The 26,926-nt window shown below is 35.7% G+C and overlaps 2 protein-coding genes and 1 long non-coding RNA gene across 7 annotated transcripts; all 3 read left to right on the forward strand.

Moving 5' to 3' along the window:
- Positions 1-629: 629 nt before the first annotated feature.
- LOC137717931 (uncharacterized) lies at positions 630-6,743 on the forward strand. Of its 4 annotated transcripts, none has more exons than XM_088699211.1 (10): positions 630-836; positions 941-998; positions 1,497-1,632; positions 3,053-3,190; positions 3,290-3,411; positions 4,905-5,467; positions 5,678-5,854; positions 5,947-6,094; positions 6,226-6,270; positions 6,361-6,743. In XM_088699211.1, the coding sequence occupies exons 2-6, from the start codon at positions 955-957 to the stop codon at positions 5,062-5,064; spliced, it is 600 nt and encodes a 199-aa protein (XP_088555337.1). In that variant the 5' UTR covers positions 630-836; positions 941-954; the 3' UTR covers positions 5,065-5,467; positions 5,678-5,854; positions 5,947-6,094; positions 6,226-6,270; positions 6,361-6,743. The 4 variants fall into 4 exon arrangements, with proteins under 4 accessions (XP_088555337.1, XP_088555336.1, XP_088555338.1 ...); XM_088699210.1 differs by having other exon boundaries at positions 6,005-6,094; XM_088699212.1 differs by having other exon boundaries at positions 6,015-6,094.
- Positions 6,744-8,818: 2,075 nt separating this feature from the next.
- On the forward strand, positions 8,819-12,088 carry LOC148694614 (uncharacterized). The gene is made up of 2 exons (XR_015965140.1): positions 8,819-11,216; positions 11,414-12,088. It is a non-coding gene; the product is annotated as an uncharacterized LOC148694614 (long non-coding RNA).
- Positions 12,089-17,314: 5,226 nt separating this feature from the next.
- LOC137718259 (uncharacterized) lies at positions 17,315-25,572 on the forward strand. Of its 2 annotated transcripts, XM_088698423.1 has the most exons (19): positions 17,315-17,428; positions 18,103-18,244; positions 18,357-18,513; positions 18,825-18,941; positions 19,042-19,165; positions 20,817-20,938; positions 21,023-21,079; positions 21,649-21,768; positions 21,869-21,988; positions 22,300-22,441; positions 22,578-22,748; positions 22,973-23,128; positions 23,414-23,520; positions 23,657-23,747; positions 23,836-23,977; positions 24,146-24,302; positions 24,498-24,614; positions 24,776-24,902; positions 25,189-25,572. In XM_088698423.1, exons 1-19 carry the CDS (start codon positions 17,330-17,332, stop codon positions 25,438-25,440), a joined length of 2,520 nt encoding a protein of 839 aa, XP_088554549.1. In that variant the 5' UTR covers positions 17,315-17,329; the 3' UTR covers positions 25,441-25,572. The 2 variants fall into 2 exon arrangements, with proteins under 2 accessions (XP_088554549.1, XP_068313878.2); XM_068457777.2 differs by lacking the exons at positions 17,315-17,428; positions 18,103-18,244; positions 18,357-18,513; positions 18,825-18,941; positions 19,042-19,165 and adding an exon at positions 20,585-20,682.
- Positions 25,573-26,926: the final 1,354 nt, after the last annotated feature.

Genomic DNA, 26,926 nt, shown 5'->3' on the forward strand with positions numbered 1-26,926 from the left:
GTTATGCTAACATCATTCTTGTCTGCTGGAGCAAAGTCGGGCTTAACTTGCTCGGGCTTTGGGGGACTTCACATGGCCCACCACTTGCCCTCTTTACTTTGGCCTGATGGAGGTGATTTTTGGTTGAAGAACATGTTTCAAGCCCTTACTCTTGCCATCCATCGGTGGTGGAAGTGCTCTTATAGCCAAGAGAATGAGAGTTCAAATTGAACTTGGCCGAACAACTACATAGTTAAACTTGGAATAACAAAGTTTCGTAAAACTTTTATGCAATCATAAGCTAAAAAAATAAATGTTTCGAAAATTCGAGAAAACATGAAAAATAGTGTGTGTGTGTGTGTGTGTGTTTGTGAATAGTGATCGCGATGACATTGATAAAACAAGTATAATTACACTAAGGCAATTACATTTCAAGGTGTATAGTAACTGCATTGGGCTGGGTTTGAATTGCTCAATGTAAGACTTTTATGTTTGAAAATTTTAAACGACCAGTTTGACACGAACTTATTCTCAACGTCCTTATTTTAATCTCGGCAACCCAGTAGACTGAGAGAGAGAGAGAGAGAGAGAGAGAGATAAACCTATGCAAGAAGGCCCAAAGCCCTGGTTGGATACCGACAGCTGAGCCTTCTCTCAAACAATCCATGGTCAATTTAGACCGCTACTCTGTTTTATTGGGTGCAAAAGTCTTCATAAAATTTAAAAAAAAAGGGATAAAAGGGGAACAGGCTGCCTAAATTTATTAAAGCATTTCTGAGTTCCTTCCCTTTCGTTCGATCAAAAAATTAACAATAATTGTCTAGCCTGCCGAACCCAGAAGCTCCTTTTTGCTCTCTGTAAGATTTCATCTCACAAATTCTTCTTCTTTTTTTCCCCCCGATAATTTCATGTGATTTTTGCCTAATTTGTTTCCTGCTGATATTTTGTTTTGTTTTTCAAGATTTCTGAAACGATATGGCTGTTGCATCTGAAGAAGCAACCACAATATGCAATCACTGGTGATTTTTTTCATTATTATTATTTTTTATTTTTTTACAGTTTCCGTCTCGAATTTCGTAATTCTGGTATTATATATACATGTTTATGCATGATTTCTGTGTTTTAATTGTAATGATTTGAGAAATCCGGGATACCCCGATTAGATAAATCATGGATTACCATAATTATTAAGTGGGTTCTTGTGTTTTTAAATTTTTGGCAGTTGGTTTGAATTTTGTGAGATACCCCAGTTGATGCTAATATTTTTAAATTTGACATAAATGTGTGAATTTTCCCAGCTTGAGCTGAGATCATTTAGGCATTGAGTCAATCAACTTCGTTTTCCCTCTACGTACTTTTAAATGGTTTATTCTTTGTTTCGGTTTTATAAGATCAAACACACTCTTTAGATGTTCAATGCCTCAAATTTGTTTACTTTGCTTGATGTTTGTAAACATTCAGGTGCTTCATTGCACTAACTGTACTCTCCTAATGGATATTTGTTTTTATGTTTCCAGTCACAGAGCTATCCCCTCGTCAAATATTGATTTGCACTCTGCTCATTGCTTCCGCAATCTAGAAAAATGTAAAGTCTGTGGTGATATGGTTCCAAAAAAATATGCCGAGGAACATTACTCGAACACCCATGCTCCGGTATGTGTGTTTCCATATTCGCTTTTTCTTCCTAGTGCAGTTCATGAAACATTAAACAAAATGCAGTTTCTCCTGTTAGTTTTAAGTGAAAACCTACAGTTGCACTGCTTTTGTTTCGCCTAAATTTTTCCAGCTTTTACCCGTATTCAATGAGAAAAGTTAGATTACAATATTTTAATATGTGTGTTGAGTGTTGCCATCCTCTGGGTTTAAAGGATCTCATTTTTCTGTTATCTTATCAATTGTATTAGCTACTTCTTTGCTGAATACTTTTATAAGAAAGTTTTCCCTAAATTTTTTCATTTAAATTAAACCCTTCAGAAGTCACTCCACCATGGTAACGTTCAGAGACCTCAATTCTTCAAGTCCTAGGCCATCATAATAACATATGTAACCTGGTCTTTAGTTTTAATCTAAAGCTTCTAGAAGTATTTGAGGATACAGAGATGCCTTCTCTAGATGATAATTGGAGGCATATGAGAATCCATTTACGACCAACCGTTATTCTTGTCTTGACAGTGACACTAAGAGTGACTTAGTTATTTTATTACAATAAGTTGATATGCACTTGTAGAACTTTCATGCTTGTAGTCTGTACACGTGAACATGGTTAGTATCTATCAAAGAATGTCTCTTCAAACTGGGATAGTTAGCAAAAGAGATTCCATTTAATTAGTTTGGGGCTTTGTTGAGTTGACTGTTACTTGTTAGATAGTAATTGTTGAAACTTGGTAGTACAATGTTGGAAATTATTAACTACTTAGTCATTATTTATCGAACCCCTTGTAGGGCAGCAAGTGTCTCAAGTAGGTTTTTAATACACTATTTCTGCTACATTATGATTAAAACATGTTAATGATCATAAAGGTAACTTCAGCATTCTGTATCAAGCTCCTTGTCAGTTTACTTAGCAATCAAACAAAAGCTTCATATTATTCTGGAAGCATACAAATCATTAATTATGCCTCTTGCATGTCCTTTAATATAGAGTGAAGGCTTTTCATCTATACTGTAGCGGTGTAGCCTGAACATGCACCTTTTTTCATATAGTTTGCGAATCTAACGTCTACTTTACCCTCCAAAGTTAACTCCATACACAATTTCTGTATGGAAAATCAGCAGTCTACCCTCCAATGTGGATCATATGCAAGTAACGTGACTTAATTTGATGGAAAATTGAATATAGTAGTTTCAAATCTAATATTAGGGATGTAATTGGCAGATTTTTATAATTCAAGGACTGATTTTTCTGAAAAAATAGTTTAGGGACCTAATTTTCACTCAAGTGGTAATCAGGGACTAAATTGGCAATTCACCCTATTTTTTAACAACGCATCTTATTTGTTTAGGATTATCTTAAATTGGGTAGATATTACCATTTAACTGTAATTTGCATCCAAATTGTCGTGTATTATTGCAGGTAGCCTGTTCACTTTGTAGTGAGACAATGGAACGTGAAATATTAGCCATCCACAAAGGTGAAAACTGCCCTCAAAGAATTGTCACGTGCGAGTTCTGTGAGTTCCCATTGCCTGCAATTGATCTTGCTGAGCATCAGGTAAACACTGAACAAAATTTTAAATTTGATGACATTGAATAATATACATCAGCACCAAATGAGTGTTACTGTTATCTCAGTGCTTCTTTGTAATTGTAGGAAGTATGCGGGAATCGAACAGAACTTTGTCATCTTTGTAACAGATACATCAGACTGCGAGAACGCTATAACCATGAAATTAGGTGTAATGGTGTCTCGGATAATACTGCTGGTCCTTCCAGGTTGGTTACTATCGTTTAGCATTTTCCATATATTAAATGGTATGGTATAATTTTATAGCTGTGTGTAATTGAGTAATTTAGTGAAATATCTTTGAGGAAGGCGTAAGAACAAATTCACTTGCCATCTTTTAGCCTATAATTGATAGTCAACTACCTGTGTTTCATAGGTTTAGTTATCGATTCTTGGACATCTCTTATTTCCTTCCCCCCTCCCTAATTCTGTGGATGGTATTGTTTTTATTAGAAACTGTACTGTGTGTATATCAACCTAATTTATGGCAAAGTGTTCTTCACAAACTACTTCAGAAGTCTTAATTGATTGTGAATGATGTAACATTGGGTGCTGTTTTATGTTTGCATGCTTCTTTTTTTTTTCTTTTCTGTATCTCTTTTGATAATTTCATAATTGGTTTGAATTTAGTGACCTTTATTATGCATCTCAGAATTTTTTTAGTGTTGTAACGTTGCACTTGTTATGTTAGGGTGATTAAAGAACCATGCTGGTCCTCTGTTTGGGTAGCAATGCTAGTATCAGTAGTAGTTACTCATAGTAATATTACAGACTTTTATCCTTTTTGGTCACATTCTGTTCCTAAGATTGGATTAAACTGGATAATCCACTAGATTTGATCTATGTTAAAGTAAGAATTGAAGGTCAATTTCTTAATTTTGTCCAAGTGAAAGGATGGAGTAGTCATGAAGGAAACTTTACCTTCCAATCCCCACAAAATGGTTGGATTAGAAAGGAAGTAAGTTTCCTTCATGACTAATATATTTCTAACCTTCATCATCCATGGATAAAATTTGGATGTTGGCCTCCTTTTCGTACTTCAACGTATCTTGAATCTAGTGAGTTACCCAATCAAATCCTTGATACCAAAAAGACGTAATTACTTATTTGGAAAGAAAAAGAGAAAGAAAAGTGTCCTCAATTGTTCCATTATTGATGCCTTAAGTGTGTAGCTAAACCTTCATCTGCTTTTTTATTCAAGTTAATTGAAAAAAAATTAATTAGGGTAAAGTTACACAAATCTTTCTGACTGATCAGTCTTTGAAGTCAGTTTCTTTTTAATTTGGGTTCATTTGCAACTGTTTGTTATTTATTGCTGTAAAGTAACAAAAGAGAAGTCAAATTGAGTCACGATATTGTGATTTCTAGCTCTTGCTTTCAGTACAAGCTGATTTACATGTTATTTAGCATGGTGTTACAATCTGATTATGAGTGGATCAGATTCGTTAGATTTCTTTGGGTTGGTGAATCTTGTGAATAACCCTGGTTTTGTAATCCTGCACTGTCAGCGTTTCACCATCTTTGAACGAGTTGGGAGAGACTTTATTTTGTTTACTTCATTTGAAACTGCCTAACCTTTTAGCGTGTGTATTCATTGGTTGACATTAGGAGATGGCCTAATCTTATAATTACGGTGACTGGTTAAGTGTTGTTCCTGTTGTCTTCATCTGTCGGGTATTAATCCTTGGATTTTCATCTGAAGGGATGCTAGGCCAGCTGAAAGAAGACAAGGTCCTCCAAGAAGACAGGCAAACGAGGTTTCACAGAAGCGGCTTATATTCACCATTGCACTAACAGGCATTGCTGTTCTATTAGGGTCTCTTTTTTTCCAGAGAAAGCCAGACGAGAGTCGTGTGCATTAGCAACTGAGAAGATATACTCATTGGGTTATGTAGATCTTTTTCAAGCTTCCAATTTATATGTATCTTAAATCTTCTGAAGTCGTACCCACTTCTGTAACCGTATTAAACTACATTGAGACTGTGATAATACACTGACTGATTCTGCCATACTGCCATATGCTTGTTTTATACTTATTAATTTCGCCATTTTGGTTGGAATAAATACGACTTTGTAAAAAGTAAACATGAGATATGCAACAATCTTCTTCCGTATCAAATGCTATTTTATTTGCTTTTGTTTTCTTTACTGATCTTGCAATGCCAAGGATTACCACTGACGACATAAGGTCTGTGACATGCATTTCAAGGCAACTAATGCACTGGTTGGAAATGTTATGCAGCGGTTCTGTCAACAGTGTAGCAGGTTGGTACCATTCTATTGTTATTTCTTGTTTGGCCGAAAAATTTCCACGATTTTGTTTATTGAAGATGAAATACAGAGTTTGGTTGTGTAAGTTTCTTGTTATGCGTTTGTTGTCCATGGCTGTTCATCAATCTTTTTTTAGTATTGTTGGGTTCTGCAGAAGTTTTCTTTTGTTGAATTAAATGTAACAGGGTTAACACTCATGTACAGGTTTCATGCTCTTCGAGAGCTTGATGAAGGGAAGAGAAGTTGCCGTAAGGGTTTGGCTGACCATAATAGGAGGAGAAGAAAAACGCATCCTGATACTGTACTTAATGGAGGCTCTTTAAATAATGAAAGCAGAAGCAGTTATCCATTGGTTAGCTTGCCGAGAATACTCTCGAATAGGTGAAATTATGGACTAGTTTGATTTAAGAGGAGACATGCTTCCTTTATTATTTCAGTTTTGCACTTGACTAATTATTGAGTGATTGGTAAAGTCTTATGTAGGTTTCACTAGGTCGAAGGACTGTGTTTTGACCAATAGTTGCCTTGTAGGACATTGCAGACAGCAGCGGCTGTTTTGGGGGAGAAGCATACAGAGACGGGATAGATGTACCTCTGCAGCACGGGATAATGTTTATAATCGTATGTGTATAAAAACGTTCTACTGGTCTCGGATATTTGTTCTTTAAACTAAGGAGAACTAGTCCTTTTCTTTCTCTCCTTAATTTTTGTATGAATGCTAAGCTTGAGAGTGGAATTCTGTTTATATGCAGCTTTGCTAATTGTGAGCTTCGTGCAGTGGTAATTGTTGATAGGAGGTGAGCTTCTTGTTCGTTATATTTTGACACCACACGCATATATGTAGTGGAGCTTATTCGGAATTTTAATAATTTGTCTTCTGTGTGCAGTTTGATGGGGTCTGATTATGCAAGTAACACTTGATTTTTCAGGGGCTGGTGGTTTATTTTTACACCGGAGACGGAGATTTAGTTGTCTTAAAAGGTTAGGGAAACCTGAATGTCGTTGATTGTTTTACAAGTTACTTGTTTTTGGATCGCACGTTGTCTTCCCAGTCAGTCATGCAGGCACACATAGAAGACGTTCTATGGTTGGAACTGACTTATGTGTTAATGTCTTAAGCGATAGCTTGAAGGGCAAGGTTCACAGCATGCCGAACGAAACTTGACAAGGTCAATACTCAAGCTTAATCTAATCCATACTCAAGCTTGATCTAATCATGTATTTCGTTTAGTAATTTTTCAATGGAAACCATTACGAGCTTGTTTGATAATCACTTCTGCATTAATTTTTTCGTTTTTACTGTAAATAAAATGAAAATATAAAACTTGTTTGGTAACAACTTATTATAAATAAAATCATGACCGTTGGAATTGGATGGACATGATTGTGCCACGCCTCATAGAGCTGTTGAAGTAGCTATTATGTGTGCAACAGACAATTGGGGCGGGCACCATGCACAACTTTTTTGTCTGGCCACTCATCGTGTCTCGTATAAAAAATAAAATAAAAAAACGTGGTTGACATTAGCTATAGATGACTATCCTTGGGGCTAGAAAAAAAAAAGAAATTTTAACGAAAAGCTTCTGATACTATTTATTTTAATGAAAAATCACATTTTTATACTAAAAATCAATTCTTGTACTATTCATTTTACCTTTTATTTTGTTTTTATCGTTAAAACTCAGTTTTCAAGTTCTTTTCATTAGTTTTCTTGAAAGAAAAAAATTGAGTAGGGACTATTTTGGAGTTGGTTTGGCATCTCGTCATGGCTAAAAATCATGAATTAAAGTACCCTACGAAGAATCAATAATTCAGATTGTTTAATTTTTAAATTGCCGTTTAAGAATTTTCTCTAAGAGCAGTTCCACCAGAGGTGGAATAGCCAAGCACCCAGTTAAAAACCCAAACTGGGGGTCTATCAATCCACTCCAGCGCACAAAACAGCCTGGCACCCAGCCCAAGCTAGGCAAGAGACTAGCCCATTTTTGACTGACCCAAGGACTGGCCTATTTGGTTGACACGTGCAGCTCACTCGCACGTGGGCGCGAGTAGGGGACAAGGGTGCAGGCGGTGGGGCCTGCTATCAGCCCACTTGCTCTTCACTCGAAAGTAGGCGACGTGGCCCTCTCTATGCCGTTGGATTTTCAACGGCTAGTTTTTCTAGACCGTTGGATTTCCAACGGTAAAAAAAATTTGAATTTTACTTTTAAACTGGACCGTTCGATCATAGATCAACGGTCCACAATTTTTCCCCCAAAAATTAAAAAAAAAAAAGGCTCAACAATCAGAATTATGACCGTTGGCCACGTGGCAGCTCCTTGGCTCTTGGATTTGAATATTTTTCAAATCTAACGGTACATATAAATTAATACATTAAAATTTATTAAAAATTAAAAAAAATATATAGAGAATTTTTTTAAAACTTTTTTTTTCTATAAATACCTAACCCTCATCTTCCACCTTACACCATATTTCAATATTTTTTACACTTTCAACATTTCAATATTTTCTACACTTTGAGAGAAAAAAAAAACCCTTCGTGGAAGCTCATTGAAAATGTTACGTTGTGTGAATGTTGGGTGCACACTACGTTGTGTGAAGATGTTACTTTATGTAATTTCGTCTAAATTTTTAGAACTTTATGCAATTTCAAATTTATTTTTTGTACTTTATTTAAACACATCAAATAAGATTACATAAACTGACCAAATAAGATTACATAAACTCATCAAATAAGATTACATAAACTCACCAAAAAACACACTAAATAAGATTACATAAACTCACCTAATAAACTTAAAAATAAAAAAAAACACCAATTAAATTTACATAACCTCACCAAATAAACTTAAAAAAAAAAAACACTAAATAAAATTACATAAACTTAAAATAGTACATTCGGATAATGACACGTAGCGTGACGAGATTGGTTAAAAATCCTATCCGAAATTAAAACAATTTTATTTATTTATTATTTTATAAAAAAAATTAATAAGATTTTAAATGGGCTGACTGCCAGCGCATTTTGTAGGGGTGGAGATTGTTTGTGCCATTGCATTTTTAGACTAGGTGCCAGCGCATTTTTTTAGGGATGGATATGCTTTGGTCTATTACTGTTCATTGGAGTATATTATTGTTCACTAAAGTGGATAAATGGGCTAGGTGCTGGCACAAAATCCTTATTGGCAGAACTGCTCTAAAATAACAAGAAAGGGGTAAAATTGATTTTAGGGATTATGCAAAAGAAAAAAAAAAATGGTGAGAGAGTTGACCAGGTTTGACTTAAGCTTCCAATTCCAGTCCAATCACTATAATCGTCACTCGTCTGACGTATGCAAGGACGTATGCAAGGCATTTGGAATTCTGAAATTTGAAATTTGAAATCTCGCTCTAGAATCGACCGTTGAACCGCCTTATAGCGGCTATCTATCCATCTCCCCTCCCAACGGTTCATTCTCTCTCTCTCTCTCTCTGTGCAAACAGCGCCTGATCGATCACTCCTCTCTCTCTCTCCGTCTCTGTGAATTCTGATCCTAAAGCCCTAAGCCCACTCTGTCTCTCTCTCATTCTGTTGACTACTGATCCGAAACACTAAACCCACTCTCTCTCTCTCATTCTGTTGAATTGATTTGGTTTTGTGAGAATGAGTTTGAATTTGAATCTTTTGTCGGAGGTTGCGGTTGTCCTTCGGAATTGGGAGGAAGAGAAAAGGTGGATTTTTGATGAATTTTCTGTTGTTGCAGATTTCATCCGTTTCTGTGCTGCCAAGAAATTGAAATCTGATATTGATTCCTTCCCGATCGTTCCGAGGAAGAAGCGGTCGTCTCTGAGAAGAAGGCCCAACAAGAAAACAAGTTTTGGGTTTTCGTCAGTCCCCATCATCATTCCCAAGAAGAAGAGGTCGCTGAGAAGGAGTGCAGCCGCATGTCTGGGTACTACATCGACAAATCTGAAAAGGAAGCGGCTTTCTGAGTGTGAATCTTCTACAAACAACGATGCGGTTGAAGAGTTTCTTCTTCAGAAGAAGCAGAAGATCGTTGATCCGATCCGTGGTGGTTGAGCACTGACGACCCAGGTTTGCGTGTTGTTCGGTTCAATTTTGTAGCTTTATTTTTGGAAGAATTCAACTTCACTTATTAGATTTTACACGAAACCCTAATTTCCCCAAGTTTTTGAAAGTGGTCAACGATCCGGCAGTGAAGCACATGGATCGAAGAGAAATAGACAGATTTTAATTCTCATCATTATTTGAGGTTTTACAGTGTAGAATAGCAAATTGGGTCTTCTCCAATAACTCCACATGATAGGCGTAGTCGTAGGATGATCTGCTCCACTACATACAGAGTCAAGTCGATTTTGTTCTTCAATACAACTTCTTCGCATCTAGGTTATTCGTATATGCATATACCTGACTTTTGCGTCTGCTGACTTTACGGCCTTGCTTTTAGATGTATCTCCTTTTGAAAGCGATGATAGCTGTTGAATTACTGAATCTTTTTGCGGCTGCTGAATATTTGGTGAATTTTATGTTTGGTTTAGAAATTAGTTTTCAGTTGTGTAATTCAATGAGTGATTGATTTGTATGAGTCTATGATTCTCGAAACATTTAGCTGCTGTTTGTCAAGGCACTGTTGTGTTGGAACTCTTGAAGAGACAGTGCCCTATATACCAAACAAAAAAGAGTCGGAATGTTTCACTTGGTTGGTGGAAGTTGAAAATCTAAAAGGAACCTGTATTGAGTCTATTGACCAATGGCAGCGTATACAGTCAGAAAAGATTTACATCCTCTACAGGTTGCAATGCTGGGAACAGTAACCATCATTCAGTTTCAAGTGTAATCTGCCAACCATTTACGGCGGGTGAGCTTTGCCGGGAACATTTGGTACGTCATGTTATTAACAGTCTTCTGTTTCTGTCACATTCTTCTTAGGCTTTTATCTTAATTGTACTAAGTGGGCCTGTGGTTGCCCCTTGTAATAGAGATCACTTGATTGAATCTTGCATAGCATCTGAACATTTAGCTTATATTCTTTTCCATTTCAATTTTCATAGCCGACCACTTTCTGGAATTGATTGGAGTGGTAATGTAATTGTAAGTTTAACAATAAATCTAATTGATCAAACTATTTCGTGGACCTACGTGTTACTGGTTTAAGTTGTAGATTCAGCTCTTTTGGCAATGTGGAAAGGTGTTAACTGTTGATTTTCATTAATGTATGAAACTACTTGATTAATCGATTGAATACTTGATTGGTGAGTCTACGTTCTTTGAAAGGATTTAGTTGCAGTTTGTCGAGGCGCATCTATTTTTAGAAGACTCTGCCCTGTATACCAAACAAATACGAGTCATAATGTTTCACTTGGTGGAAGTTGAGAAAAGAAAAAAAACAACCTGTTTTGGTCAGTGGTAGCATTGTATGTGTCTGTGGGGGTGAAGCATACACAGATAGAATAGATGTCTGTCTCAAGTGGTTGCAAATGCAGGGAACCGTGACCCTCCAAAAGTTTTAAGTCTTAACACCCACCATTTATAGGGGTCGAGCTTTGCCGGGACCATCTGGTACGTCATTTTATGTTAAAACTAATATCAGCTGTCACAGTTTTGTGTAGAAGGTGAGGCGAGAGAGATTGAGATTCCGTATTTCACTGGTTATTTTTCCTTTGCAAATGGTTTAACTTTTCAACTGGGTGAAGATCAAATTTACCTTGAAGCTGTTCCGTGCCAGTGAGACTTCACCAACAGGTAAATGTATTTTTCTTCAATATGTTAAGTTGTGATACCTATATCCACACTACTGTGGACATATTTTATTCACCTAGTTTTCATACAAATGTTTGTGTAAAGAGGTTTATTTCAAAATTCCTCCTCCCACACTCCGCATAACCACTGCGTTTTAATTTAACACTGCAGTTAAATGTGCGTTTCCTCTGTCACTGCAGGGTGATCATCCATGTGAGCAGAGAAGAAACATTATCGAGTATCGCCCTCTTTTTCCTGCAAATGATCTTTCACGGACAAGTGATTTAGTGTGATTATGTACCGGAGAAAGCTCTGGTTTTGATTGCTTGTCTAACTGAATATGTTCTTTTTCTAACTGAATATTGTTGATTGTTTTACAAGTTACTTGTTTTTTTATGTCATTTTCCATATGAAATTTTCATCTTTAAAGTCGAGACAAAGGAGATTACCTTTCTTGTTGTCTTTTTTGTTGTTTCTATGCAGCTTCGCTAATTGTGAGCATCGTTCAGTGCTAGTTGTTGATAGGAGGTGAGCTTGTCGTTGGAAAACCTGCGCAGAATTGTAAGTTTTGGTCTTGCCTTGGCAGTTTGATGGAGTCTATCCTGGAAACATTCCTCGCGAGCTTGATCCTCCCGGTGACGTTGCAGAATTGTGAGAAGCATCCGGAGAAGGGTGCTTGCAAGTAATGTGAGGCCATGATTATGGACAGTGTTACACAGTTAATATGACTGTTCTGATGCCTTCATTTTTCAGGGGTGTTGAAGATCTGAGGTTTCCCTTTATTTTTGTATTTGTAATTTTGTATATGAAGCAGTATAAAGATTCTTGCATTATCTTCTTTTATTGATACCATTTCCAACAGTTAGTTTTCTAAACTCTATGTACCGGGATTCGGCTTTTATATTTCCTTTCGGAGCCCAATATTTGGGACTGGATTCTGTCAACTCACCTATTTTTGCTAGTTGGCCCAAAATCCAACCGATTAAAACAATAATTTATTTTTCGGACTAAAGCTCCACCTTTTCGGGCTCTCCCTTGTGCCTTCACATGAATGGTTTTTTTTGTAGGAAGCATATTAAGTGCTTTTGAAATTCAAATTTTTTTTTTTCCTTTCAATTATTTTAAAAATATTTCTTAACAAATCATTAATTATTATTACCTATGAGCTAAACATATAACAAATTTGGAGAAATGAATGTGGAGGAAAATAATAGACGGTGGGTAGAGAAAATAGATAATTAGATTTGATGTGTTTTGAAACTTTCCTAATCGATCATATATCTTATCTTATCTTATATGTAGAATGCCAATGGAAAAGTGCACAGTGCAAAACAGTGCACATGCTGAAGAAAACTTTGGTGTCACCGGCTTCGACAAGAATAATTGGACGAAAATACCCCTCAGCCAAAAAAATTTCAAATCATGAAATATGAATGCATAAAATAATCCAAGGGTAATTTGGTAAATTTATTTTTAAATAATTTTGTCATAACTGGGATGAACAGTGCAGATGCAGCCAAAATTTTGGGGTCACGCATGGTTGGACCAAAATGCCCTTCATCCACAAAAAATACAACAGCAAAATTGAATGCAGTAAGGGTACTTTGGTAATTTAGCTATCATAAAATATAATATAAATATAAGTGGGAAGAGAGAAAAGAATAAAAAAATGAAGGGGAAGAAAGAAAAAAATAAACAAATGACAAAAACATTTAAAATGTATAAATCCCGAGTAGCGCTGTGATTGAAAAAATGTATTTTGCACTCGATTGTTTATTAAATATTATTTCTCAATTTTTAATTAAGAGGTGCATGGTGCCGGTTATAAAAAAGTTTCTTGCATGCATATAATAATATGATTCAATTAGTTGTCAAATGATCATTTTTTTTTCTTTATAAAAAAAGTCTTTCGCACGCGGATAATAATGTGATTAAATTAATTGTCAAATGATTTTTTTTTAACAAATAATATTATCCATACTAAGGGGAAGGGAGTGCGCTTAACCTCACAATGGGTTAACAATAATGTAATTCAATCAATTGTTTATTAAATATCATTTTCTCTATTCCTAATGTAAATTTTATACAAACCGATTTTATTATGTTAATTCAGCGACTTTAATTAGTTTATAAGGGGTTTGTTCTAGCATGATCGAAAATTATTCATTTACTTCAAATATATTTAATTTTCCTTTTGTCAATTTACATATATAAATACATTTAAAACGTGTAAGTCGCGCATGGTATGCTGTGATTCAAAAAATGTCTTCTGCACGAGCGTGAGCTCGTGTGTGAAGACTAGTTATAGTTTAATTGGTTAAGAGTTAAGACCTTTGCACCGATGTCCCAATAGTTAAGACTGTTGCCATAATTTTTTTTAAACAAATTTGGTAATTTGGCATTTGATCAAAATAAAGAAAGAATAATAATGACATTTTTTCAGTAATATCATGTTTATGCATCTGGTTGTAAATTCGGTCTGTTGATTGTTCCCTTGCTTAGCTCTATTAAATAAATAAATTAATATATGCCCATACATAAAATGTGTGAAATTGTTTACTTTGGTTGTTAAAAGGCAGGAGGGAGGAAGAGAGTGTGAGAGAACGAGTGAAGAGAACGTGGGAGAGAGAAAGAAAGATTGTTTTTTATTTTTTTTAATTAAAGATGATAAACTTACATGTAGGTTAGATTTAAAAAAATATATATTTATTTTGTAAACTTATGTTACTATCTTAAACTTTTATATTATGATAGAAATTAAAGATGTTTTTTTACGAAATTGACAAAAAGAATTTCATTAATCTAATTTTAGATAAATAAAGACGAGGAAATTTGGCAATATTTACCACCCAACCGACTTGTTCCGTCCGTTAAATCAAACTACCGAAACCGTCCTCATTCTCCCTAGTGCGCGGTAACGGCCGCCATCAACTATCAAATTAATCATCATATGCCACCACCCCATCACACTCACTCCCTCTCACTCACCCGCCCTCATCGAGGGAAGAAGACGATGACATCTTCCGGTGCATCTTCGTAATTTCACAAATCCCGGCAAACCCATCTCTCTCGTGTAAGTGATCTCAACTTTAACAAACGCAAATATTGTTTTCATGTCTTAAAGTTTTGATCTTTACATACATACATGTGTTTTTGGTAAATTAAAATCCATCTGGGTAGTTATTGCAAATCACATATTTTCCATGATCTGATTGTGCCACGCATCATGAATTTGGGTTTTCTGTGTTCTCCAGAAATTCATATTCTGGGTTTTTTCTTGTGGCCAACAAGTTCCAATTGATATCAAGAGTCTCACACCATGTCATCTGCCGCGGTGCGATTGCATATTCAAGGTCCCCATGTGAGTGAATTATCGGCCTTATTGTAGGCTACAAGTTGCTAAATTAGATATAATTTGAATTGATCAATGGATGAGCTTGGATTTTTGTTAAGGAAAAACGAATTTCTTTCGGTTTCGGTTATGTGGTTGAACTTGATTCCATGTGCAGGTGGTGATGGATAATGGCATACTCCAAGTCACCTTATCGAACCCAGATGGCATTGTCACTGGAATACGATATAATGGCATTGACAATTTGCTTGAGCCTCTTAATAAGGAAACGAACAGAGGGTACATGATCACCGTGTTTAGTTGCTTCTGTTTTTGTCCCTCCGCTTCCTTCTCCTTCTTTCTCTTGTTTTCTTCAGCGTTTAATATAATATATTCAGCCTTTGTTGTCTTTGAGGATTAAGAATTGACTTTGGATTCCAATGAATGTGTAGTTATTGGGACCTTGTTTGGAGTGCACCAGGAAGTAAGGGAATATTTGATGTGTATGTATTTCCCTCTTTTCTCTCTACATATATAGTGGAGCAACTTTTTAGGTTATCTGATGGAGTGAAATTATCTGATAACTATACAGGATAAAAGGTACAACTTTTAAGGTTATAGTGGAGAATGAAGAACAGGTTGAGCTCTCGTTTTCAAAAATGTGGGATCACTCTCTTGAGGGGAAATACGTTCCCCTAAATATAGACAAAAGGTCACTCCTGAATTTATAGAAAGTTTCTATTATTATGAGTACAGCGAATTCCAATTATACTTTAGGATCTAGGCTTATTTAAACTGACTGTAACCTTATGATTCCTCTTATGTCAGTGATAGTATTATCTGTATTTCATTTAGGTTTGTAATGCTTCGTGGTTCCTCGGGCTTCTACTCCTATGCCATTTATGAGCACCTGAAGGATTGGCCTGATTTCGACATTGGTGAAACCAGAATAACCTTCAAACTGAGAAAAGACAAGTAAACAATATATACTTCTGCTTTCATATTATTAGCTACTATTTCTCATTTTGCATAGTGGTTTTGTAGAAACTAATTATTAGTAGACATTATGTTACATACGAGTATATAATTTTGGGTAGGTGCAAAGTTGCAAACTAAGGATATGTATTAGAATTCCAGGATTATTTAGTTTGTAGTTAGTAGAGTTTCTCAGGATTAGTTATTTGAAGTATATTGTTTTTCTGTGTTTAACTATTTGAAGTATATTTTTTTTCTGTGTTCGTAATACCGTTTCAAACTTGAAGTGAGAAAAAAGGTTATTGACTTATTGTGTGTGTGTGTGTCCTACATTACCTTCTCAGCATATGCTATAACAAATAATTAGTAATAAACATATTCCTTTTAGTATTTTAGCTTGTATATGAATTATTAACAATGGTACAATTTGAGTGGATAGGTTCCAATACATGGCTGTATCAGACAACAGGCAGAGATACATGCCCCTACCTGATGACCGGTTACCAGGACGATGCCAAACCCTTGCCTATCAAGAAGCTGTCCTACTTGTCAATCCCAAGATGAAAGAACTCGCAGGAGAGGTATTTTCTCACAACTTCCTACTGTATAGTACTGCATTGGAGTTTTTTTCTGTTTCGGGAGTGATAGTGGCGTGGGACTATTGAGCCAATTTTTCTCACATATTCTTCCAAGTTATTTTACTATTGTCATTGTTTTTCTTTGGGTGGAAGTTACCCCGTTAGTGGGTCAAGATGTTTCTAAACTAAAGTTCTGGACTTTGAAGGCCATAAAAACCTCTGTTATGTTTTGATTCTTTTGTTATAATTTTGTGAGCTGTAGGTGGATGACAAGTACCAGTATTCGTGTGACAACAAAGATAATAAGGTTCATGGGTGGATATGCACCAACCCACCAGTCGGGTTTTGGCAGATCACGCCCAGTGATGAATTTCGATCGGGTGGACCTCTGAAACAGAACCTAACCTCACATGTCGGCCCTACCACTCTTGCTGTATGTGATTATTCTTAGAATACTAGTCACTGTGAACATTTTGCAATGTGGATCACTTGCTTGTCAGAGATGTTGGTATAACTTTGGGATATTAGTCTGATTAGGACCTTTCTATTGGTGTCATCAGATGTTTCTTAGTGGTCATTATGCGGGACAAGATCTGGTGCCAAAATTTAGAGGTGGTGAACCATGGAAGAAGGTTTTTGGCCCTGTTTTTATCTATCTCAATTCTTCCACAATTAAAGATGATCCGTTTTGGCTATGGGAGGATGCTAAAATACAGGTTGGTCGTCGAAAGCAAACCTAATTTCATTCTAAAGATGGAAAATTAGGAAAGAGAGTTTTTAATCAGAAATTGCTGATACAAAATGGTATTCAGATGATGACAGAAGTACAAAGCTGGCCATATAGTTTCCCAGCATCTGAGGATTTTCAAAAGTCGGATCAACGGGGTAATGTGAGTGGTAGACTACTTGTCTTGGACAGGTTCGTATCGAGATACACTTGTTTGTATTATTAGTTTTATCTTTTAGGGTTTGTACTATTAATTACTAAATCTGAGTATTGAAAAGATTTGCTGGCATACTATCAGTTTCACTTCTTTTCTTAGTTTATTTGAAAACTTAAGTTGAAAATAAGCAATTAATTAACATGAGTGGATGATAAATTAATTTCTAAGTATCACATTGATGGCTCTCATTGTAGAAAGAAAAATAAGAAAACTAATGGTCGAGTACATTTGTTTTACCTCAAAATCTTTCTGAGTATGCATAAGTTGATCTCAGTCTTCTTAATTACAATGTCCAGGTACATATGTGAAGAATACACACCAGCAGGTGGTGCGTATGTTGGTCTTGCCCCACCAGGAGATGTGGGATCATGGCAGAGAGAATGCAAGGTGAATTTTGTGAACCTCTATATCAATTACATATTGGGCTGCTGCACAATGTTTGCTGATTAGTTATGTGCTACGTCGAAGAAAATTTATGGTTTTTATTTTTTATAATTATGTTAATTTTCTGATAAGGTATTTGAAATCTAGATCAGGGTTCTATTCTTTAATATAGCTTGGCTTCATTAAAGGCCACAGTCACAGAGCACTGGAACATTATCCCACATTTGTGGTTTTTGTGTTAAAGGTCTCACAGTTACCCCAAACAATTATCTCATATTTTAAAAAATGCTACTTTCTCAGTCAATTGCATGTCCACCATATAATAAAGAGCCTGCAAGATGTTAAGATTTATTTTCTTAATGAGGAAACTGTGCTTCAAAATGATGCAACTGGAAACAGTATAACTCATGATTTCTGAGGAGCCTGATGAAATATGAATTGCACTGTGATAATGCTGCTATCACTGAGCTGCTTTTTTACGTGATCTTGTGTCAGAAAAAGTTTCAAGTGATCTATTTTATGGCATAGCATACTTCGTTGATACATGCCTTTTGTTATATCTCTTAATATTGAAACTATATGAAGCAACCATATTATATACTATATGTACCAAAACACCATCCAAAGTCCATAAGTCATGTCTAAAGACATTCTTATTTCATTATCACACTTCTTAGGACTATCAATTCTGGACAAGAGCAGATGACCGTGGCTATTTTGCTATTAACAACGTGCGTACTGGCAATTATAATCTTTATGCATGGGTGCCTGGGTTTATTGGTGATTACCGGTATGATGCTGTCATTGACATAACCTCAGGTATATTTTCTCAACTTCTGTGAACTTCATAATTGTAGATTCAATTGTTTTTTTTACATTTCATTCTTGTTTCCCTTTATTGAACATTTTGGTTTCATAACTTGTGATGCAGGTTCTTTTATTGAAATGGGTGATCTTGTGTATGAGCCCCCAAGAGATGGCCCAACATTGTGGGAAATAGGCATTCCTGATCGTTCTGCTGCGGAGTTTTATGTTCCTGATCCTGATCCAAAATATATCAACAAACTTTTCATAAATCATCCTGACAGGTAAGCTATCTTATTTCAGTGTTAAAGTGTTGATTGTTTGTCGATCTTCATAAGGTCATACCAATGTGATCAAAACTAGCCTTGTATAATTGTAAGTTCGAACATGCAAATGGTGGAAACATTATCTGTATCATCTTGTACGTCGCTTTATTCATTTAAAATGATCCATCAGCCAAATTAAGCGCCTATATTTTTCTTTTATGCAAACGATAGTGGGTGAGGGAGGAAACCAACCTAGGATCTCAAACCCATGTTAATGCTCAAGAGTTCGGTAATAACTTATTAAAATCTTGACCTTGTCCTTCTGGCAGATTCAGGCAATATGGGCTGTGGAACAGATATGCTGAAATATATCCTGATGAAGACTTAGTTTACACTATTGGTGTTAGTGATTATGCTAAAGATTGGTTCTATGCTCAGGTTCCCAGGTGCGGTTCTTCTTTTAAATAATGACCGTCATTGTGAAAATCATAAGGAAAGTGAGACTCGTGTTGGTTACCTGGTGCTTAAAGTTCTTGTGTACTGCAGGAAAACGGACAACGGACATGAAGGAACAACATGGCAGATTAAGTTTGAACTGAAAAATGTGGATCGGAACAGTACCTATAAATTGCGAGTGGCAATTGCATCTGCAACTCTTGCCGAATTGCAGGTATAGTATATCATGAGTTTTCTCATTGGTAGTTATAACTCACACTAATTTATCTTTTCTTTTCTTTTCGTAAGGTTCGGATTAATGATCCAAATTCAAGGCGACCTCTATTTACTAGTGGATTGATAGGGAGGGACAATTCGGTTGCGAGACTTGGAATTCATGGGATTTACTGGCTGTACAACATTAATGTACCAGGCACTCAGCTTGTTGAGGGGAAGAATACTTTCTATTTCAGACAACCAAGATGCACCAGCCCTTTCCAAGCGATTATGTACGATTATATACGATTTGAAGGTCCCCCCGCCTTGTAATTTGAGTCCATCTTAGATTGAAACTCATATGTCTGCATCAGCGTGTGTAATATTTCATGTAAATATATATATATATATATATATCTACATATATACAATTGAATAATATTACATACATATATGTAATTGTAGTTCAAAATAAAATATATGCTATGTTGTATGATCTCTCTCTCTCTCTCTCTCTCTCTCTCTCTCAAAATAAAATAAAAATGTTACATACCTACAATTCAATGGTACTCATGTGCATTGTTCACTGTCCGATGTATACAATAATCTATCTATTGCCAAAGAGATTACCTTTGTACATTACTTATCAGGTATCTGAAGTGAGTTTCATTGGTTGTTTGATTTGCATTGGAGCCTGAGACGGCTATTACTTATAGCTAATGCCTAGGGTTATAAGTCGGCTCGAACGGTTCGAGTTTGACTTGTGTTGAGCTCGTTCATGCGTGAATCGTATGTTAAACAAGCTGAACTTGAACAAAATATTATGCTCGTTAAAAAAAATGAGTTGAGCTTAAGCTTTGGTACGTTCGACTCACAAAGCTTTTGAGAAGCTCGTATCTTTTTATGTTGGATATGCAGTCAATATAAAGCATTTAACTTATTATTTTGTGCACACTCTTGCAGTAGTAATATCAACGGTTTGTTATTATGTTTATTTTATTAGGTTTTAATGAAAATTAAATCGAACTAAACATAGCTTGAGCTTGTTTAAGGAATGGGTTGAGCAAAGCCAACAAAAAACTCATGTATAGTTTACAAACAAGCGGAGTCGAGTCGAGCCGAGCTCGAGCTTGAAAAATTATCCGAGTTGAGCTTGAGCTTGCGATTACGAGCTTTTTCTATGCTTGAGCATGTAAAAGATTTGATCCCAGAATCGTAACCTATAATAGCGGCTGGCCTGCTCTACATAACGAGTCTTGTACGCCTAACAATTAAGCAATGGTGCCGACTACGTAACGATATATATATTACACAAAAGAAAGCTGGAAATGCTTTGCTTTCATTTTAGTCCAAGTAAGCACATTATTCTTTATTTTTTATTTATTTCTTTCTTTTAGAAGGTCAGTGCTATAAAACTAGATAAATAATTGAGACTGATATTCCCATTGGAGTACATAAATAAGTTCCAGAAATTAGGTCGATCGATCATCCATCATGGCACCTATTGGGGTGCAATTGCTTGTCCAAGATGACCATGTAAATTACCTGATAAAATCTACAGTGCAAATTACTCTTAATTTTTCTGCATATTAGTTTGATAAATCTGTAGGCATGCATGCATGCATGTTTTGGTTTGGTTTGAAACTTTTTCATGGTGAAATGAATTGCAGGTAATGATGGATAATGGGATTGTCCAAGTGACGCTATCAAAGCCAGACGGAATCGTGACTGGAATCCGATACAATGGCATCGATAACTTGCTTGAAATTCGTAACGAGGAATCTAACAGAGGGTATTTTTACAGCTTACAACATAGTCCTGATCGATAATTTTTATTTATTTAATTTGTAGTTAATTTGAATGGAAAATATTGTAGGTACTGGGACCTTGTTTGGAGTTCAGCTACTACTGGAACAACAGGAACATTTGATGTGTACGTCCCATATATATATATAGTTATAGTTATAGTTATGGTATAATCAGAACATAACACAATATATTCCTCAATCTGTGTCCTAATATCTTTATATAATCTGTAATTTTAAAACGATTGACTATGAACATGAAATTTCACAACGGATCTCTTATTTGCTTTCTTTTTCTTTTTTGGTCGACGAACTTGAGTTTAGAAATGGTACTTCCAATGCTGAGAAAAGATCACACCGTTACCACTAGCTTAGCTCAACTAGTTGGCTGGTACGTAGTTTAAAAGTTATATAAACTAATTAGTAATACTTATTACATGAAATATATGCTCCTCTCTACAACACACTACCTTCTTAGCAAGAACAGGACGATAAAACTCTTAAAATAGAAAATGGGAAAACATTGAAATGTATAAAAGGTTCTATATGGTTAATACATGGTCACTACGATGATCCTACACCTATCCCCTTTTCGCTACATAATTCCTTCAATATTAAGTTGTATGTTATAATTTCGGTTGGTAACAATGTTCCATTTGAACAAAGTGTGCACATTACTAAAGCAATATGCATGCAGGATCAAAGGAACAAGCTTTACGGTTATAATGCAAAATGATGAACAGGTGGAGCTCTCTTTCACAAGAACCTGGGATCCCTCCCAAGAGGGACAACTCGTACCCTTAAATATTGATAAAAGGTCATTGTTCTCTATCCACATTGCCATCATTTTAATTGAATATATAGATCTTGAAGATGTTTCGATTACTATGAATGATCATACGTAGATTTGCACGTAGGTTCATTATGCTTCGAGGGTGCTCAGGCTTCTACTCCTATGCCATTTACGAGCACTTGAAGGACTGGCCTGCTTTCCAGCTTGCAGAAACCAGAATTGCCTTCAAACTCCGGAAAGACAAGTACACAAATTCTCTCAATTTTTTATATACGAAAGAGAAACAAAATTATGTGCACTGTAATGCCACTACGTGGTATTACTGTTTCACACTTACAATATGGTCGAAAGATAGATCAAGGGTATATTAACAAAACAAAAAACAAATACATATATTAAATAATTAGAGTGAAATAGTAACACTACGTGATGATATTCTATGTACACTAAAAATTACTCCAAACACACGTAGCACTTTATTAGCGCTTAAAAAGTTACTAGGATTAAAGGGTTAATCTAATTAGTGATATGTGTGGCATTTTGGATTGAAAAAAGCTTTCACTATATGGCCATGGCGGACAATAGGAAAAGATACATGCCCTTGCCTGATGACCGTTTACCACCGAGAGGCCAAGCCCTGGCCTATCCGGAGGCAGTTCTTCTTGTCAATCCTGTGGAGCCGGAGTTTAAGGGAGAAGTAACAATTTTTCCTATCTATATTTATTTTCTCATTGAATCTTGTATTACATAGGAAAAAAATATGAAAAAGAAAACTTTTTTTAGAGATGACAATCTTATCAATTACCCTGCTTACTTGATGCTTAATTAATCAGGTGGATGATAAGTACCAATATTCATGTGACAACAAGGATAGTAAGGTACATGGGTGGATATGCACCGAGCCGCCGGTAGGGTTCTGGCTAATTACACCAAGCCAAGAGTTCCGATCTGGTGGACCCTTTAAACAAAACCTCACCTCCCATGTTGGCCCCACCACCCTTGCGGTAAGTGACCCAAAAAACTCAACCATCTATGTTTGTTACAGTGTCTGTTTCAAACTCCTAATTAATTTGTCATTCTTGAACTTTATCCTAGAATTGGAAAAGTAAACCTAACAACGTATTATAAAAGATTTTGACTCTTTCCCTCTCCAAACAATGCCAACTAATTTTGGGTTAAATGCTCTAGCTAGTTCTATTTTTTGCTTAAATATGAATGACACAATCAGGTGTTTCTAAGCGCACACTATTCTGGAGAAGATTTGGTGCCAAAATTTGCAGCTGGTGAGGAATGGAAGAAAGTCTTTGGGCCAGTTTTTATGTATGTTAATTCTGCATATGAAGGAAATGATCCACTTTCGTTATGGGAGGATGCTAAATCACAGGTTTAATTTACATTAATTAATAGCAATATTAATGAAATTTTCTTTAATTTTCTTCCAAACACTATATATAGATCACATGAATGGTGGTGATTTACATATATTTTAGTGACATTTCACTTGAAGGGATGTGATTTTTGGACACCCTTTTTCTCCCCTACAAACCCTGTTTTAATCCTAACTAGCTTTTGGACTTAATAAATCAACGAAGAATCAAGGGACAGAAATAGTGCAGAAGTAATTTTCCTTCAATGAATTAATTAAATTGAAGTTGTACTGCTGCCGCAGATGGTGATGGAAGTCCAGTGCTGGCCCTACAGCTTCCCAGCATCTGAGGATTTTCCCAAGTCACGCCAACGGGGTAATGTTAGGGGCCGACTACTTATTCAAGACAGGTACACAACTATAAGTATTAATTAATTATTTTAGTCACGTCTTAATATTTTTGATAATTAACTTGTAATCCAAGACTATGGACACTAAACAAGCTTCCATTTGGAATTTTGGTATTTGATTTTTTTCAACATCAAGATACGTTAGCGATGATTATGTATCCGTCAATGGTGCATATGTTGGGTTAGCCCCGCCAGGAGATGTTGGATCGTGGCAAAGAGAGTGCAAGGTGACTGAATCCTACATGCTCAAACTAAGTTCAAACATATAATTCTCAACTTAATTTGCTCTTAATCTCACATTTCGTTACTAATCAGGACTATCAATTCTGGACCACAACCGATGAAGATGGCTACTTTTGCATCAACGGGGTACGCACGGGCGATTATAATTTGAATGCATCAGTCCCTGGTTTTATTGGAGATTATCATTACGATGTTGTTATGACTATAACCTCAGGTGGTCCAACTAATTCCCTAATGTTAATTTGTATAGGGCTTAACTATAACCTCAGGTGGTCCAACTAATTCCCTACTGTTAGTTTTAGGGCTTTCTTCTTTCCGTTTGCCTATCGGCTATGCTAAAATGTTGAAAAGAAAAATGGAATTAACAATGTATGCAATGCAGGTTGTGACATTGATATGGGTGATCTTGTATATAAGCCTCCCAGAGATGGCCCTACTTTATGGGAAATAGGCATTCCTGATCGTTCTGCTGCAGAGTTTTATGTTCCCGACCCTAATCCGAAGTACATTAACAAACTTTTTGTCAATCATCCTGACAGGTTTGCTTAATTATATGCTCCTTGCTGTTATTCGTACTTTTAAGCATATTATTATTCAAGTACCAGCAAATCACTATCTGACATGTGTATACAAAATTACTATAAAAATTATAAGAATGATTTGAGGCAGACTGTGATTTTGCATAAATGAGGAACAACTCGATATAAGGTATGAACTAAGATTTCAATTGGCAGGTTTAGGCAGTACGGACTGTGGGAAAGATACTCAGAGTTATATTCTGATCAAGACTTGGTTTATACCGTAGGTGTCAGTGACTACAGTAAAGACTGGTTCTTTGCTCAGGTTACTAGGTGCCACTTCTTCCCATGCCATACTATATATAATCGCTTTTTCTTGATCCACAAGCAATTTGTACGGTTATCACATGTAGTACTAGAAGCAAGAATACCGATGACCAGTGTATCGATTGGCTTAATATTTATGGCATTTTATTGCTGATTACCATATACAGGAAGAAAGATGATAATAAATATCAAGGAACTACTTGGCAAATTAAATTCAAACTTGAGAATGTAGACAAGACTGGTTCCTACAAGCTAAGAGTGGCACTTGCATCTGCAAATTATTCAGAATTGCAGGTATATTTCACAACTCACTATTTGATTATAATTTCATCATTAATGTGCCATGCATGGATTTTTTTTTACGCGTGGATATATTCTATTGTCAAACTTATGTTACTAGATAGATTCTTATATTGTCCAACTGTAAAGAATATGTGCGTACCATGCATTCATAAAATAATCAACTTGATTATCAATGGATCAAATCCACACTAATGTTTTGAGGCGGTTTGGCGAGAACATATTCTTTAAATTCTGCTTTGACTAGTGAATATTAACTGTATATGTTCTATATATATAGGTTAGGGTGAACGATCCAAAGGCAAATCGCCCTCTATTCACGAGCGGGATGATAGGGAAAGACAACTCAATAGCAAGGCATGGAATCCACGGGCTTTACTGGCTTTACAATGTAGACGTACCAAGCTCTCGGCTTGTCGAGGGAGACAATATTATATATTTGACGCAACCAAGAAGCACAACAGGCCCTTTCCAGGGTATTATGTATGATTATCTTCGCTTAGAAGGTCCCCCATCTCCAAGCTCCAAATGACGATAGATTACCTGCACTTTGTATAATATTGAAGCAAAGAATTGTACTTCTGCTTTGTAAAGTGCATGACCTGAGATTGAGATAGCTTGATTAAATAGCAAAAAGCATGCATCCTTGGGTGGTTGTCCATAACTTCTGTGCGTTCCCCATCTCTAGGTTCAAATCCCCAGCTATGCTTCTCCACAATTCTCTCTTGCCTTTGTTTCATCAACATATATATATATATATATATATATATATATATATATTGAAAATGAGAGGACAAAAGTATCATATTTTTAATTAAAATTACAATTGGCAAAAACAATTTCATTGAAGGGTGTGACTGAAAGTCAAACAAAAATTAGAAAGAAAACTGGTTTAGGAAAGTATGAGGCATGTGGATCCAGTTATGCCATTTTGAGAATATGTTTTATAATTAGAACTGACTTTGATGTGTGAATATATAAAAATTGGTTCATGTTGATGATCATTATTTTTGTGTTAAATGTATTATGTACCAAAAATTGCTGAAAATTCCGAAGTGGCATGAGTTTATGAAATTCGAGTTTTCTATTCCTGAATTAGAATTTTAATTCAGTTACGAAACCTTTTGGATTGAAAATGGTACCAAGTGTTTATGATTCTATCCAGCCAAAAATCAAGCCTAGTCTCCACCTTCTATGATAGAAGCCACCATTGGAGAATCCTTATCGGGCCTGCAAACCACCATTGAAGACATCGTGACCACCACCGTGGCGGTCAATTTTAAAAAGGAAAACTAATGATAAGGACTAAAAAACTGTATGATTTTGTCCATCTGCTTCCTTTATTTTTCTTGTTCAATATCAGTACCTGGAATTCCTTATGCTTGTGGTTCAGGTTCCAATTGGAGACGATGATGACGAAAAAGAGAGAGAGACTCAACCACCTAGCACAAACCCGAAGGGAAATCATGGCTGAAATCTCGAGATAATCAGATCCAAAAAGAAAAGGAACAAAACCAAGCCATAGCCTCATGAAGAATCCAAGGCTCCTGGTCTGTTTGCTTGTGTTTGTGTTTATTTTTTTTATTTTTTTATTTTTGAGGCTGGTTACTTCTCACTGTTTGGTTTATGAGAAATTTTTTTGGTTGTGTTCTTTTTTTGATATTTGATTCTTTAACCCTTTAAGAATTGTGGGCAGTAGTTTGTAAATTTGTGTTGTGTGTTGAATAAAGGTTCATGCCTTTAGTTGACCGAAATAAAAAATTGATGGAGAGACAATATGGAATTGAGAACTATGCCATGGGATTCCATTGTTTATTTTAGGAAAACGATGATATAAATTAATTTAATGAAAAAATTAAATTTTATGAATTTTTTTAAAATTTTAATGAAGAGGATAAAAGAATCTAAATTTTAATTAATATTAAAAAATTATATATAAGAAAAAAAAAAAAAAAAAATAGACATGCGGGATTCGTACGTCCATTACAGATATTGTTTATGAAACTAAACAGTACTAC

The sequence above is a fragment of the Pyrus communis genome, chromosome 8 (genome assembly GCF_041283825.1).
Source record: "Pyrus communis isolate YQ-2024b chromosome 8, ASM4128382v1, whole genome shotgun sequence".
NCBI classification, from domain to species: domain Eukaryota; kingdom Viridiplantae; phylum Streptophyta; class Magnoliopsida; order Rosales; family Rosaceae; genus Pyrus; species Pyrus communis.

What these genes read in the sequence shown, in the direction of transcription:
- LOC137718259 (XM_088698423.1), top strand. Translation starts at nt 17,330, where the DNA reads ATGTCCAGGTACATATGTGAAGAATACACACCAGCAGGTGGTGCGTAT. An exon ending in TTCAAACTCCGGAAAGACAA is followed by an intron (nt 21,989 to 22,299) that starts GTACACAAATTC and finishes GATTGAAAAAAG; the next exon opens with CTTTCACTATATGGCCATGG. An exon ending in CGTGGCAAAGAGAGTGCAAG is followed by an intron (nt 23,748 to 23,835) that starts GTGACTGAATCC and finishes GTTACTAATCAG; the next exon opens with GACTATCAATTCTGGACCAC.
- LOC137717931 (XM_088699211.1), top strand. Translation starts at nt 955, where the DNA reads ATGGCTGTTGCATCTGAAGAAGCAACCACAATATGCAATCACTG. An exon ending in TTGATCTTGCTGAGCATCAG is followed by an intron (nt 3,191 to 3,289) that starts GTAAACACTGAA and finishes TTGTAATTGTAG; the next exon opens with GAAGTATGCGGGAATCGAAC. An exon ending in AATACTGCTGGTCCTTCCAG is followed by an intron (nt 3,412 to 4,904) that starts GTTGGTTACTAT and finishes TTTCATCTGAAG; the next exon opens with GGATGCTAGGCCAGCTGAAA.